Source organism: Cetorhinus maximus, chromosome 11, assembly GCF_964194155.1.
Source record: "Cetorhinus maximus chromosome 11, sCetMax3.hap1.1, whole genome shotgun sequence".
Taxonomy (NCBI): Eukaryota; Metazoa; Chordata; class Chondrichthyes; order Lamniformes; family Cetorhinidae; genus Cetorhinus; species Cetorhinus maximus.
In genome coordinates, this window is record NC_135889.1 from 24,936,209 (window position 1) to 24,952,885 (window position 16,677).

General features: G+C 44.2%; 1 protein-coding gene across 1 annotated transcript in view; it reads left to right on the forward strand.

The window, feature by feature from the left end:
* Positions 1 to 16,677, forward strand: part of cps1 (carbamoyl-phosphate synthase 1, mitochondrial) — a 206,628-nt gene that overhangs the window by 37,379 nt on the left and 152,572 nt on the right. The window contains exons 2-9 of the mRNA XM_078551685.1: positions 1,911 to 2,020; positions 4,616 to 4,760; positions 9,096 to 9,185; positions 12,477 to 12,533; positions 12,627 to 12,719; positions 15,381 to 15,470; positions 16,243 to 16,371; positions 16,562 to 16,668. Of these exons, the coding sequence (XP_078407811.1) occupies positions 1,911 to 2,020; positions 4,616 to 4,760; positions 9,096 to 9,185; positions 12,477 to 12,533; positions 12,627 to 12,719; positions 15,381 to 15,470; positions 16,243 to 16,371; positions 16,562 to 16,668 (821 nt within the window). The remainder of the gene's footprint in view (positions 1 to 1,910; positions 2,021 to 4,615; positions 4,761 to 9,095; positions 9,186 to 12,476; positions 12,534 to 12,626; positions 12,720 to 15,380; positions 15,471 to 16,242; positions 16,372 to 16,561; positions 16,669 to 16,677) is intronic.

A 16,677-nucleotide genomic window follows, 5' to 3' on the forward strand; every position in this document is an offset into this window, starting at 1 on the left:
TCAACCATGTCTCCGTGATAGCAATGATTTCATATCCCCATGTGTTAATCAACACACTCAACTCATCTGTCTTACTCGCAAGACTCCTTGCATTAAAATAAATGCCATCCAGCCTTGCCATGCTCCCTTGTGCCTTAATTTGACTATATGTGCTCTGTCTTCCAGACTGAATTGGTTTTTCTGCTATCCATTTTTCCTTTGTGCATCACCCCTTACTATACCTCCACTCCGTATCCCATCCCCCTGTCAAATTAGTTTAAAACCCCCTGCAAGGATGTTGGTCCCGTTCTGGTTCAGGTGCAACCCATCGGCCTTGTACGGGTTCCAGAAACGGACCCAGTGATCCAGGAATCTAAAGCCCTCCCTCCTGCACCAACTCTTCAGCCACGCATTCATCTGCTCTATCTGTCTATTCCTATACTCACTAGCATGTGGCACGGGGAGTAATCCAGAGATTACAACCTTTGAGGTCCTGCTTTTCAATCTGTTACCTAGCTCCCTAAATTCTTGTTGCAGGACCTCCTCCCTCTTTCCACCTATGTCGGTGGTACTAATGTGGACCACGATCTCTGACTGTTCGCCTCCCCCTTCAGAATGCCCTGCAGCCATCAGTGATATCCTTGACCCTGGCACCAGGGAGGCAACACACCATCCTGGAGTCTCACACCATCCTGGAGTCATGTCTACGGCTGTAGAAACGCCTGCTTGTACCCCTCGCTGTTGAGTCTCCTACCACTATTGCTCTTCCTCTCTTTCTCCTCTCTCCTTTTGCAGCTGGGCTCTGGTTGCACTCCCCAGATGAACTGTCACTCTCACCGTTTTCCAACACAGAAACATTGTTCTTGAGTGAGATGTACTCTGGGGCTTTCCTGACTTACCTCCCTGCCTCCCTTCTTCGGACTGGCGGTCACCCATTCCTTCTCTTACTGCACTTCTTTAAGCTGCGGGGTAACCACATCTAAAAATGTGCTATCCATGTAACCCTCAGCCTTGCAGATGCACTGCTGTGCCTCCAGCCGACGCTCAAGCTCCGGAACCGGGCGCTCAAGCTGGTCAAACCAGCGGCACTTCCTGCAGATGTGGTCATCCAGACTGCCAGGAGCATCTAAGACTTCCCACATATTGCAGGCTGTGCAACACATGGGACTGAGCTCCCCTGCCATACCTTTAGTTAAAATACTCTTACCCTAAATTTAAGCCAAGCAGAAAATTATTTAAGTTTCCTGCTTTCTTTATAAAAAGCCAAAACTCTTATCTTTCTTTAATGTAGCTTTAAAGTGGAGAAAAACAACTTACCCACTGCCTGCCAATCAGCACTCTGCGCTGACATCACTTTCATCAGGCCTTTTGAATTCTGGCGGGGTCCCTGTTGGGGTCCCTGTTGGGGTTAGCTGCTGCTCCGACTGGCTCCATCTGGTCCTCGACCCTCAGGCTTTTATTGAGAAGTTCCGCTGGAGCCGTTCACCCCCAGATTCACTCCGCTCTGCTCCCGCTGCTGCTCCAACTGGCTATCAACGAAGGCCATGTAACTTGACTGAGATTTGAAGGTCGGTTTGGCAGGTATTTAGTTAGTGGGTGTCACAGCTAAATCTAATCTTATTCTCACTGTTGGGGGTTGTTGCGGGGAAGGCCAATGTGCCCTGTTGACTATTTCTAGCTACATCTTCTCCCCCTGATGTCTATATAATAGCACTGTCCAGCAGGTTCACTGTACTACAATTAATGTGCGCAGGGGTCTATTTACAATGGGCTAACTTTGTACAGGCGAGGAAACAAACCTGCCACAATCTTGTGTGTGTGACTTGGTGTGACTTGGCACTATACCGGGTGATATACCTACACATTTATAGTAGTGGCATCCTGATCTATACATTGTGCACAAACTGACTGAAATGCTTGACTTCTTTTAGGCACAGACAGCACATGTGATTCTTGACGATGGAACAAAAATGAAAGGAGTGTCATTTGGTTATCCTCACTCAACTGCAGGAGAAGTCGTATTCAACACAGGATTGGTTGGGTGAGTGCAGTGTGACCCGCACTAGACTGGTTGGATATGTGTTGTCTTTTTTCCCCAGACCCCATTCTAGATGATCTTTCTCTGATTCTGGACTTGTCACTTCTCATTTAGTTTTTGATGTAGTAGAAGTGTGAATGCGGTTTGGGTTTTGGATTTCATTTTCCTTGCCCAAGGCACATGGTGTTTTTCCTCAATTGCCAAGCCAGCATCTGGAGCAGGCTACATGGGAATTGCCTTGTGGCTCTCCTGTAGCATAGTGTAATTGGATCTTGGGATGATTGAAAAGATTGAAAGTCACTCTTTCTCTTGGGACTTTGGATAGTGGGAGACCAATATCTGTCCAGTGTGTTCTGTGTTTATTTGCTGAAGCCAGCTCCCTTAGCCAGATAGGTGAATGTATATCCTTAAAAGTGATTCACCTCTGATGTAACCAAACCCCAACCCTGACACAGCTTTAAGCTAGACCTCACCATCTTCAGAAAGAAGTTGTGACATATTTAATACCAAAGTGGCCGTGCAGTTTTCAGTGAGTATTCTACCACGTGGATGGTGGCGGAATCACCTCCCATTAGATCCAGATGGCATGAATGTCTGCCTTTGTCTGTTGGTACTAAAGTTCTACATGAAAACTTTGGACAGTGTCAATTAGGTTCTGTGGAGATGAGGTTGATGCTGCCTCCAGTTTGGCACCAAGTTGGTCATTTCTTTTGGAGACCACAAGGGATGGCATGGGAAGTATTAAAATGTCTCATTTCAACAATTGGGTGCTCTTCTAAGTTGTGGCTCGTGTATGTTGATGGAGTTGTGCAGTACCTTGCTCGTGCTGTACCTAAACCTGGATGCGCTTGAAATGCAAGTTGTTTCAGTTTCGCTCAAAGTGCTGCTTTGCACTGGGAACCCCTCTAGTCTTATTCTATAAAAGAGAATCTTTTTTGTGTTCATGGATTGTGAGCATTGAAGGCAAGATCAGCATTTATAGCTCATCCCTAATTACCCTTGAGAAGGTGGCCTTGAACTGCTGCAGTCCATGTGGTGTAGGTACACCCACAGGGAGGGAGTTCCAGGATTTTGACCCGGTGATGGCGAAGGAACGTGCATATCGTCCCAAGTCAGGGTGGTGAGTGACTTGGAGGGGAGCTTGCAGGTGGTGGTGTTCCCATCTATCTGCTGCCCTTGTTCTTCAAGGTCGTTGAGGTTGCAGGTTTGGAAAGTGCTGTCGAGGGAGCTTTGGTGAGTCGCTGTAGTGTACTTTTTATATGGTACACACTGCAGCCACTCAGCTCTGGTGGTGGATGGGGTGCTGAAGAAGTGGGCTGCTTTGACCTGGAAGGTGTCGAATTTCTTGAGTGTTGTTGGAGCTGCAGTCATCCAGGCAAGTGGAGAGTATTCCATCACACTCCTGACTTGTGCCTTGTAGATGGTGGACAGGCTTTGGGGAGTCAGGATATGAATTACTTGTTGCAGGATTCCTGGCCTCTGACCTGCTCTTGTAGCCACAGTATTTATATGGCTAATCCAGTTCAGTTTCTGGTCAATGGTAACTCCCAGGATGTTGATAGCAGGGGATTCAGCAGTGGTAATGACATTGAATGTCAAGGGTTGATGGTTAGTTTCTCTCTTATTGGAGATGGTCATTGCCTGGTGCTTGTGTGGTACAAATATTACTTCCTACCTATGAGCCCAGGCCTGAATGGTGTCTAGGTCTTGCTGTTTGCTGGCATGAACTGTTTCAGTATCTGAGGAGTTGTGAATGGTAGTGAACATTGTTCAATCATCAGTGGATGTTTCCACTTCTGACCTTATGTTGGAGGGAAGGTCATTAATGAAGCAGCTGAAGGTGATTGGGCCTAGGACACTACGCTGAGGAACTCCCACAGTGATGTCCTGGGACTGAAATGATTGGTCTCCAACAAACACAATTATCTTCCTTTGTGCTCGGTATGACTCTAAACAGTGGAGAGTTTCCCCCCTGATCCTCATTGACTTAGCCCCTGTCAGAGTTCTGGTTGTGCCAAGTGTCTCCAATTCTATCTCTCTGGCTGTAAGCAATTGCTGTAGCTGGAATCCAGTGATTGTCCTTCTCTCCAGCCAATAAAGGAAAGTTGTTGTGAAATAAAGCTCTCAGTTTGCACATCAAGCTACTTGACAACTCCCTACGGCAGTGCAGTTGAGATTGGAAGCTCCCAAGGTGGATGCAGACACATGCCCTGTCACTACATTGTAGAGCAGGTTGGCACATTGCTCAGAGTGCAAGCCTCATGTTTCATGTTATGATCCTTGCAAAACATTGGTGAATACCACGTGGTATGCCAGCAGTGTTTCTGACGACTTTCTGTTCACCCTATCTGTGCTATACCCAAGGCTGAGTTTGGTCGTGTCTTTATTATAAGATGCACCAGCTTTTGGTATCCTGATGTTTCCATCACCCACAAACAGATAAATGACCTTTAAACTCATTTCTCTGTGTGGGCCAAACAAATAGTACTTACCGACATTAAACGTTGCACTTTGTAATCCTTACAATGCGAAGGTACTTGCAAAGTTTTCTTCTGTTGCTATTTTTGAACTGTTGTGTTTTAAATTTTTATTTTTTAGCTATCCTGAGACGTTGACAGACCCAAGCTATAGAGGACAAATCCTGGCTCTCACATCCCCCATGGCAGGAAACTATGGGGTGCCAGATACAAAGAAATTGGATGAATTGGGGTTAATGAAATATGTTGAGTCTGAATTTATCCAGGTAATATCTGTTAGCACAGGGATTGGTACTTGGTAAGTGGCCAAGTTTATTGATCTGCTGATTTGAGCATTATTTGCACTAAGGTGTTGAAATGTATGATCAAATTCATTTATTTGCTGTTAAGGGGAAAACCTGTTACATAAAATGATGAGTGAAATTATAACCAAAGTTTGGGAATAGTGGAGTTAGGGAAACACAGTTACTGGATTCAGTGGGCAGAACCTTCCATTCTAAAGTCTAAGTTTGGTGGCGGGAGCAGAAGTCGCAGAGTTTTCCACTGGAGGGGTGGGATGTTTGGCCACTCATGGTCTTGCGCTGGTCAGCTCATTACATATGCACCCATGCAGAGCATGGCAAATCTTGTGGCAGGAGTGGGAAGGAAGTCTCCCTTCCTGCCGTTACCTCATGGAGTTGAAGGTCTGGGTGCCCTATTTATAGGGCATCCAGGCAGCCGCCCTCCCTTTCCCCCTTCACCTTCCTCCCACATCCAGCCTTGGTGCAGTTTATGATACCGGCAGCCGATATGAGTCAAGTTGTGAGTGGCCCCCAAGAAGGTGAAAGCAGCCTCTGCTTACCTCAAAGTCACGGAAGGAGTTAAGCTTGCCAGGTGCACACCACTTATGTGCAGTCATAAAAGTGAACATTTTAATTTTTCGCTGGTAGGGAAATTAATTTGGAGGGGGAACTTGATTCTGGTGAGGTGACCTTTTAATGAGCATGCATGATATGCTAATGATTGCAAAAGGTCTTCCGATATTGTTCATCAAAGCTTGACCCACCTTTGAAGTCCCAAGAACAAAATTCCTACAGTTCATCCCAATGTTGGGAAACTGATAAAATCAAAATACTGTGGATGCTGGATCTCTGAAACAAAAACAGAAAATGCTGGAAAAATTCTTCAGGTCTAACAGCATCTGTGGAGAGAAAAAAAAAAAGTTAACGTTTCAAGTCCGTATGACTCTTCTTCAGAGCTAAAGAGAAGTTAAAAATGTGATGAAACAGGTGCTATTAGACCTGCTGAGTTTTTCCAGCATTTTCTGTTTTTGTTTGGGAAACTGATTTTTGGCTTCACGCTAAATTAAGTTCCCCAGCCCACCATGATTCCTATTGCTGGTAACACTGGAAGATTCTGTCCAAAATGACAGAGAGATTAGAGAAAGACTTAGAGAAACTCTGTTCAGTGTATGATGTAAGAGTTAGAGATGGAAGAGTCGGTGTTTGGCTTTGAGAACGGTGGAGTTGGAAATGGCTTAGTTTAAACCTGGATCCTTGTTGTCCATAACACACACACCAATAATTCTTGTGCTTGCAGCCATGTGTTCGAGACATATTTCAAGTATGTTTGGTTAAGCCAAGAGATAAGAAGTCATAATAATGGCTACTACCACCTGTAACCTGACTTGGGAAGTACAGTCAGAACCACCAGCCACTCTAAGGACCAGGAAACACTCTCAGGCTTTGTGATGATTGCAGCTATATTAGCCTTTGTGGCAGGCACTTTCCAAGCAGTTGTGTTCTGTCATATTTCCAACCTTAAGTGTGCACTTATGTGATGCAGATATGCTACAGTACAGCCCCAGTCAAGATATCCTAGACTGTGGTTCAGAATAACACCAACAGTATGGGTTTGATTCTATTTCCAGCTGAGGTAGACTTGGGACCTGCATCCTTGCCCTGTCCCTGAGAGTGGAAGGCAGTGGCAAACCGCCACTGACAAAAAAACTGCCATGCAAGTGGCTCAGGCTGCAGCATCAGCAGGCAATGAGCCAAAAGACCTGCCTTCGGGCAGAGCACACATGACATGATTGTGTCCTGAACAAGAGTTAGACCAGGCAAATGAGGAAAAAGCAGCAGCAATCAGAGGGAGACAAAAGCCCAAACTTACCATTGCATTGATCAGCTCCATCTGCATAAGCCACTGAGCTGAATAGATCAGACCTTTAAGTGCCTTAAGACCTTGATGCACAAGTCACTGTAAAATTGTACCATAGAATCCTCAAGAAAGATTCCAGCATCAGCTAACCCTACTTTTAATGCACCCAGTGCAGGATTTTTCAATGAGCTGTTTATGCCGAGCCCTAGGGCAGTGCATTGCGGCAGCGGGGGTGGGGTGGGAAATACCTCCCCCTCCACCCCCCAACTACCCTACGCTGCCCCCGCCCTCAGGCCTGACTGCTGACATCCCCCCACCCCATAGGCTTGAACCAACCTGACTCCCAGCCTTGGGAGCCTGCTGCGCCCGGCCTGAGTCGGAAGGTCAGATGAGAAAGGGTCGGTTGTATTTCATGGTAACTACGAACGGATTGGCAGTCTGACTCAATTTACACTCCACCGGAGGTTACTGGCAAATATGTTTCATTGAATACTTCTGCTTACCCATTTGTCTGTTTTAAGTGTTCCCTAATTGAAGGCGGACATAGGATGAATAGATGACTGTCAATGGCTCTCTTCTAGGGCTTATTCGCTGGGTTATTAGGTGTTTTGTTATGATCGCCACTTAAAGAGAAATATGAGCTTCCAGTTAATAGCTGAAAGCATAACACAATAACATATCATGTTTTAAGATATTTACTGTAACAAGCAGACTATGTACTATTGACTAAACATGTTTTTGTAGGAACTTATAATTTGATCTACAGAACAGAGCTTTTAACACAACCGAGAAACCCAATATTAGGTACAGGTTACATGGTCCTTTAAGTAGACATTCAATTCTCCCAGATTCAGTCCAAAATGATTCCTACCTCCGGAGGGTTTACTTCCGATCTTTTCCTTTCCTAGCTGGAAACTTTTAACTCTAGGACTGTCTTTCACAGTGCGAGTTTTCCTGGAGACTTCTCTCTATAGCTAGAGCTAGGCGACTTGTCCAGCCTCATTGTAACTCCCCAAAAATTTGGTCTTTCCGATCCAAATGTGAGCTCCCACCTGCATTTTGGCATGGTCAACCATAGAGACTTTTGGCCTTTAGCTGCTCTCTCTCTCTTTCCCAGATCGATACTCTAACCTGCCTGGTATTTTAGGAAAGCCGGTAACCCAATATCACAATGACCTCCTTGGCCCCTTCTCCTTGTGGCAACATGAATCACATGGGCCTCGTGTCCTGGTAGAAATGCTGATTTAGCTATCCTTAAGATGCCAACTAGTTTATAATCTTGAAAGTAAATGGACATTTTAAAACACAGCTGTTTACAATCCAACATTCTCAACACTTTTCGGGGACTTTGGAGATTCAGAGTCTATCCGCTGTTGGCACAGTGGCTGCTGTCATTGTCTCCAAGCGTAAATATCTTGCACCTTCCTCTCAGTGAAAAAATCTGGGCCGATTTAATCTCTAACAACCAAACTACCAGGCTTGTTGTCAGGCAGACTTCAGAACAGGTCACATAGCCCCCTTCATTTTACTCTAAATTAAAGACAGTCCCAAAACATAACCTTCTAAATCTCATTGTACCAGCTTGGGTGCCTGTGATTATTTGAATTGGATGGCCAGGGTATATAGATGTATAGCCAACTGGAGAGATGGTGCCATTTTTCTATAGCACAACTAGTGATCTGTGTGAGAAAAGACTGGTTAGCAGTAATGTGGTGGCTCAAACATGTGTAAATTGGATTCAAGGTCTGTGGAATCCTAGTCATAGGATGCTTGTGGGAACTGGACTGCAGTAGCTAATTTGTGTGGTGACCTTCAGCTCATTCAGATGGTCATCACATGAACATAGGTTGTGGTGTTCCCCTAGACATCCTCAGGGTTTGTGTGCTCTCGAATTACTCCGAAATGTTGAAGCTGAGCTAAAGTGCATGGTAGGCAGACACTGTGGGATCTGTATCCCTGAGCTGAGCAGCTGCAGGGATTCCAGCTGCCTCATGTGTATGTCCTGCAATTCCATTGGTCTTAGCTCATTCTCATTCGTTCTTTGCCAAGGGTTCCTTTCTGAAACTCATTAATTGTCTCTTGCATAGTTGGGTAGCTATGTCTCTGGTGCTTGCCATTGCAGGGAACGGTGAACAGCTTGTTTAGATGCCATCACCTCATGCTTCTGCCTACTGAGAGAAGCAGAAAATGTATCTCCCATAAGCACAGGGACAGTTACTGAATGGAGGAATGAAAAGTTTTGTACCAACAAAGTACCCAAAGCCTGGGAGTATTTGATGGCAATAATGAGTGGGGGGTGGGGTGGGGGTGGGTGGGCTGTGGGTGGTGGGTACGGTGATTGCTTATTCTGGGTATTTGAAGTGGAAAGTGTTAACAGTGATAGGCTCAAGAATTCACTATAGGATGCAACAGACACACGAGTATTAAATGTTTGGAATAATCTCTTCTTCTGTTATTTCCAGGTTTCTGGATTACTAGTGCAGGATTACAGCCATAACTATAGTCATTGGAACTCTGTTAAATCACTTGGCGAGTGGTTACATGAAGAAAAGGTACATTGCTATTCCCTTCCCCCACCTCTTGTTTATTGAGTAGAGATTTAAGGTGCCTTGTCCATGACCTTTCTCCATTTGTGAATATTGGAGTGAGGGCCCTCAATTTTGGTTGAAGGTTTCACTTCTGGCCTTATTTCTGCCCCTGCCAGATGTGTGAGTGCTCAGTAAAAGTATAACCCAGCACCTGGAGGTGCTGAGACTAATTGTAGCAGCATTGTCGCTGCCCAAATAAGATCAGCTGGCCAGAGTAGAGCACAGATTAGACTTGGGGCAAGGGATCTTTATTCTTCATTTACACACAGCATTTATCCCTAAGCTATCTGAGGATCTTGAAGAAACTGTTGTCAAAAGTCCAAATGATCTTTGGAAGTGGTACAGTATGGCTTTAACTCTGTCAAAACTTCCTCTGTGTTTCTGAAACACACCTTATGTCCCCTGGTTGCTGAGTTAGTAACTGGAATCATAAACTTAGCAAAAGAGCGAAAGCAAAAGAGAATTTGTTTTTAGGAGTGGGTTGTTGGAGCAGAGAGTCTGCTGATACCTCTTGTGTAGAGTGGAAGCCATGTGTAAAGTATCACTTTTTTATTAGCTAATTAAAACATGTTAAAACTTAGTGCTGATATCCATGAGTCTGCACCCCAACCCATAATCATTAAATCATAGAATGGTTACAGCACAGAAATGGCCATTCGGGCTGTCAAGTCCATGCCAGCTCTCTGCAAGAGCAACTCGGCTATTCTCACTCCTCCCACCCTTTCCCAATAACCCTGAATATTTCTTTAGGTGCTTGTCCAATTTCTTTTTGAAAGCCACAGTTAAATTTGCCTCCACCACACTCTCAGGCAGTGCATTCTGGATCCTAACCACTATAAATAAGTTTTCTCATGCCATCTTTGGTTCTTTTGCTAATCATCTTAAATCTGTCCTCCAGTTCTCAACTCTTTCGCCAAAGGGAAGTTTGTCTCTATTTACTGTGTCACGATTTTGAATACTGCTATCAAATTTCCTCTGAACCTTTTCTTCTCCCAGGAAAACAGCCCAACTTATCTCCAATTTATCCACCTACCTGGAGTCCCTCATCCCAGAACCAATCTTGTAAATCCTTTCTGCGCCTCTGTCTAAAGCCTTCACGTCCTCCCTAAAGTGTGGTGTCTAGAATTGGGCACAATACTCCAGTTGAGGCCAGACCAGTGTTTTATACACATTTATCATAATTTCCTGGCTTTTGTACTGTATGCTTCGATTTATAAAGATCCATTTTAACCAATTTTCCCTGTCACCTTCAGCAACTTGTGCACACGTATTCGAGATCTCTCTGTTCATGCATCCCCTTTTAGAGTTGTACGCTTTATTTTGTGTTGCCCCCCCCATTCATCCTACCAAAATGAATCACACTCATATTAAATTTCATCTGCCATGTGTTCCCCCCATCCCACTAGTCTGTCTATGTCCTCTTGAAGTTTTTACCATCCTCCTTGCAGTTTACAATATTTCCAAGTTTCGTGTCATTGGTAAATTTTGAAATTGTGCCCTGCACACCCAAATCTATGTCATTAATATAGGTCAAGAAAAGTACTCGTCCACGTGCTGATCCCTGGTGAACAACCTTCACCCAGCACAAAAAACAATTGTTTATCACCACTGTTTCCTGTCACTCAACTAATTTTGTATCCGTGTTGCCATTGTTCCTATGATTCCATGGTCCTCAACTTTGCTGACAAATCTATTGTGTGGCATTTTATCTAAAGCCCTTTGGAAGTCCATACACATTACATGAAACATTCATCAACTCTCTCTGTAACTTCGTCAAATACTCGATCAAGTTTGCCTTGAACAAATATGTACTGGCTTTCCTTAATTAGTCCACCCTTGCCCTAGTGACTGTTAATTTTGCCCCAGATTGTTCCTAAAAGATTTCCCAAAATCGAGGTTAAACTGACTGGCCTGTATTTGTTGGGTTTATTCTCACATGCTTCTTTGAAGCTTTGCAATTCTCCAGTCCTCTGGCACCACCACTGTATCTAAGGAGGATTGGAACATTATGATCAATTCCTGCCCTTAGTTCCTCTGTATCCTCATATGCATCTCATCCGGTCCTGGTGGCCTATCAACTTTAAGTACAACCATTACATATACAGACAGACAGAGACACACAATGGAGAGAGTCACCTGCAAGACATGTGATCATGACACAGGAGTGTCATGTGAGCATGACAGCAAACAAGCGTACAGTGTCACTGAGGGGCAGAATAGCCACCTGTGTCTGGAATGTGGGAAGAACCTTGTTCTTTGGTGTAACCATTTCCAAAAGCGGAGCTATTGGAAGATCTTCTGATATGCCACTTTTTCCCAACATCAAATCAACGTGTTGGAGGAGATCCTGGGATTCGTCTCCTTAGGCCTCTAGTAAGCTTCAGGGAAGGTAACAATAGCTGGGAGTTTTGAGGCCTTCTGAAATGTTCCAAACCATTACTAGACTAAGGTAATCCATTCCAGAGGGAATAGAATACCTCATCTGGAGTCAAAATTACTCCTTTTTAAAGACTGCAACTCTTTTTTTCCCTTCTTTGCCCCTGTGAGATCTCCTTATTTGCCAAAGGATGTTGAGAAAGTTAGGAATTATCAGCATTTTATTTTCCCCCTGTGTCCGGCAGGCATTGACTCTATGCTGGGCTACTTGAGGTCTTGCTAATTGTTGTACAGTAAATTGTCCAAGTGGTCATTGTGCTAGCCTTGATGAGCATCAGGGTGTTCCACTGTGGAGAACAGTTGAACTCAGTCCTCCCCTCACTCAGTAACAATAGACCCTTCCAAACGCCCACCAAAGCCATTTTTGGTACCTAAACTGCTGCCTGGCTGAAATCAGCTAACTCTGTGAGCTTAAGATCTTTCTGGCCTGAATGACCATTGACTGTGCCTAGACCTAAAGCCTGAGATTTCCCTGGTCTGTGTGGCCTATCTACATTGTGCCTGTATCGGGGGCCTCAGATCCTCCTGCTTTGAATGGTTGACAACCAAATGCCTAAACCAGAGACCTGAAGGTCACGACTGTAAAAAATGTAAACAGCGCCGTTGCACTTTTTGAGATGTTGCCCAGCACACTATAGCTGTGAGAGCCCAGTAGGTCAGGTCTCAGCTGGCAGTATTATTATAAATGGCATTTCAAATTGAGACTGATGGAGAAAGGCTGGAATTGGGAAGGAAATGTCATTTTGGACAAAAATGGAGTATGTTCTAGGTGGTGTTAAAAATCTGTTGTTTCATGGGACATGTTTTCTTGTTGAGCAGATCCCAGCCCTTTACGGGATAGACACCAGAATGCTCACCAAGATTGTCCGGGATAAGGTAATCAGTATGATGGCCTTTTTGAAATTCTCACAACAAACTGAATTTTCCTTTGAGTCATTTCATGCATTTAAACAAATTCTTCCTTCACAGGGAACAATTCTTGGTAAAATTGAGTTTGAAGGTGACCCTGTAGAATTTGTGGATCCCAACCTGCGAAATCTGATGGCAGAAATATCAACCAAGGTAAGTCTTATTTAGCATTCAATTTGTTTTTAAAGATTTTTCTGATGAACAGCTTGTAATTTGCTTCCAACCACTTTGACAGATTTGCAAATCTTAAACTCCTCATTGCCATGGGGTGATTCCAGGAGGGTTTGTGATAGAAACATAGAAACTAGGAGCAGGAGTAGGCCATTCGGCCCTTCGAGCCTGCTCTGCCATTCATTGTGATCATGGCTGATCATCCAACTCAATAGCCTGCTCCTGCCTTCTCCCCATACCCTTTGATCCCTTTCGCCCCAAGAGCTATATTTAACTCCTTCTTGAAAACATACAATGTTTTGGCCTCAACTACTTTCTGTGGTAGTGAATTCCACAGGCTCACCACTCTCTGGGTGAAGAAATTTCTCCTCATCTCAGTCCTGAATTGTCTATCCCATATCCTCACATTGTGACCCCTGGTTCTGGACTCCCCCACCATTGGGAACATCCTTCCTGCATCTACCCTGTCTTGTCCTGTTAGAATTTTATAGGTTTCTATGAGCTTCCCTTTCATTCCTGAACTCCAGTGAATATAATCCTAACTGACTCAATCTCTCCTCACTATGTCAGTCCCGCCATCCTAGGAATCAGCCTTCGCTTCACTCCCTCTATAGCAAGTACATCCTTCCTCCGATAAGGAGACCAAAACTGCACAAAATATTCCAGGTGTGGTCTCACCAAGGCCCTGTATAATTGCAGCAAGACATCCCTGTTCCTGTACTCGAATCCTCTAGCTATGAAGGCCAACATACCATTTGCCTTCTTTATCGCCTGCTGCACCTGCATGCTTATCTTCAGCAACAAAAACAAAAATAGCTGGAAAAACTCAGCAGGTCCGACAGCATCTGCGGAGAGGAACACAGTTAATGTTTCGAGTCCACATGACTTTTCATCAGAACTAAAGAAATATAGAAATGTGGTGAAATATAAGCTGGTAGAGGGGGGTGGGACAGGTAAAGCTCAATAGGGGACCAGTGATAGGTGGAGGCAAAGAAGAGATTGCCAAAGATGTCGTAAACAGAAGGTCAAAGGGGATGTTGACAGTGGTGATATTATCTAAGGAATGTGCTAATGGTGACATTAAGGATAGAAAGCAGGACAAACAGGTGGTGGGAAAAGAAAAATATATTTAAAAAATACAAATTTAAATATATTTTTCTTTTCCCACCTATTTTTAAATCTTTCGTTTGATCTCCACCTTTTAGCCCATTTCGATCCCTTCCCCCCACCCCACCCCCACTAGGGCCATCTGCCACTTGTCTGTCCTGCTTTCTACCCTTAATGTCACCATTAGCACATTCCTTAGATAATATCACCACCGTCAACACCCCTTTGTCCCTTTGTCTACGACATCTTTGGCAATCTCTCCTTTGTCTCCACTGGCCCTTTATCCAGCACCACTTGTCCCACCCCCACCCCCCCTACCAGCTTATATTTCACCACATTTCTATATTTCTTTAGTCCTGATGAAGAGTCATACAGAGTCGAAACGTTAACTGTGTTCCTCTCCGCAGATGCTGTCAGACCTGCTGAGTTTTTCCAGCTATTTTTGTTTTTGTTTCAGATTTCCAGCATCCGCAGTATTTTGCTTATATTTTGCTTACCTTCAGCGACTGGTGTACAAGGACACCCAGGTCTTGTTGCACATTCCCCTCTCTCAATTTATAGCCATTCAGATAATAACCCGCCTTCCTGTTTTTGCTACGAAAGTGGATAACCTCACATTTATCCACATTATACTGCATCTGCCATGCATTTGCCCACTCACTCAGCTTGTCCAAATCACACTGAAGCATCTCTGCATCCTCCTCACAGCTCACCCTCCCACCCAGCTTTGTGTCATCTGCAAATTTGGAGATATTACATTTAGTTCCCTCATCTAAATCATTAATATATATTGTGAATAGCTGGGGTCCCAGCACCAATCCCTGCGGCACCCCACTAGTCACTGCCTGCCATTCGGAAAAAGACCTGTTTATTCCTACCCTTTGTTTCCTGTCTGCCAACCAGTTTTCTATCCATCTCAATTCCATGCGCTTTAATTTTACACACTAATCTCTTATGCGGGACTTTGTCGAAAGCCTTCTGAAAGTCCAAATAAACCACATCCACTGGCTCCCCCTCATCAACTCTACTAGTTACATCCTCTCAAAATTCCAGTAGATTTGTCAAGCATAAATCCATGCTGACTGTCCGATTCTGCCACTGTTTTCCAAGTGATGTGGGGTTGGGGGCTGCAGTGTGGGAGGGAGGGGCACCAAGGAGATGGGGATTTTGGGAAATGGGGACTGAAGTGTGGCAGGATGTGTGGGTGCCTGGGAATTGGGAGCTACATTGTGGTGGGCATGGGGAGCTCTCCTTGATGTGGTTTAGGATTGAGAAGTTCCCCACTACACCTTGCATCTAGGTTGAGAGCTGGAATTATCATGATGGTTTTATTGTGCTTGTGGGAAATCCCTTGATAAGGGCAAGAAACCTGAAAAGAATATCTGACGTTGAATTTGTGCTCAATGGAGTGAGGAGTATGTAAAGTGCTTGTACATGTGATGCAGTTCCACCTTGTTAACGTTGAAATTTTACTGGTGAACATTTTGTTTGAATGAATTGGTGTTAGATGTGACACAACTCATTGTATTTCGACAGGAAGTTAAAATCTACGGGAAAGGGAATCCAATCAAAATCGTCGCAGTAGACTGTGGTATAAAGCACAACATAATCCGACTTCTTGTGAAGGTATCTCCATCTGTCCCTCAGCCAACAGCACTTTGAATTATGACCACACTGTTGCTGCATTGCACTGGGAGGCATTTAGAATCTGCAATTTCTATTACAGTGGGATTTAGTAAATATCTTTGTTTCCTTTGGTAGATAGGAGGGTATGCTTTGTGGATGGGCCATTATTGTCCCAATATTTGTCTGTAAAGTACACAGGCCATACCTCAGGAAAAGTGACTGAAAACTCATTCCACTTTTGTGAAATGTCATTGTCTGCTAAGAATGCAACAACATTTGTGCAAATATTAGCACAACGTGATTTCAATGTAATACCACCTCGGATGTCTCCATGGGTATCCTGGACTTGTCTGATTTCCAGGGATACCCTGGTGTTGACTTGTACTGATCTGGTTTCTAGGGGAGGGTCCCAAATTCTCTGATCTCTCATCATTCTTGAATTGTGATCCCAGCCAGTGAATTGTTTTGCTATTCAACTGCGGAGAACCTCACCACCAAGCCGCCGAAGTGCTGATCTATTGAGATCACCTATCATTGCACACGCCTGAAAAGGCAACTATGAAGCGCCCTGCTACTTGCAGCAATGACGTTTACCTACTTTGAGTTGAAGTGGCACTTAAGGAGAACAGTTGCGATACGAAGCCAGAGGAAATCCTTCCTTTTAGATATGTACAACTGCACATTTGTACCAATTTTCAATATGTTACCAAGTGTATGATCTTTGAATGAGGCCCAAGGAATGTGACAATAAATGGTGCTATTTTCTTTTCAGAGAGGTGTTGAATTACATTTAGTTCCATGGGATTATGATTTTACTAATATGGAGTATGATGGACTCTTCCTATCCAATGGCCCAGGAGATCCCACGTTGGCAAAACAATTGGTTGCAAACGTACACAAGGTGTGGGCTTCATTCCTTCAATGTAAACATATCTTTTTTTCGATGTAACTGTCAGTTAAATGTTTTATAAAGTGGTCAATTGTTTGTAACGTAGTGTCGAGTGCTCCAGTCGTGTGCACTGCCTCATTTCTGGAGGAGCACATTAGGCCATCCTTGTCCTTTAATTGGTGGTTTTTATACTGTTCTTTAGGTAATTAAAAGCAATCGTCCTGAGCCGATGTTTGGTATCTGTATGGGGAACCAGCTGACTGCATTAGCTGCTGGTGCCAATTGCTACAAACTGCCAATGGGAAACAGGTACTGGAA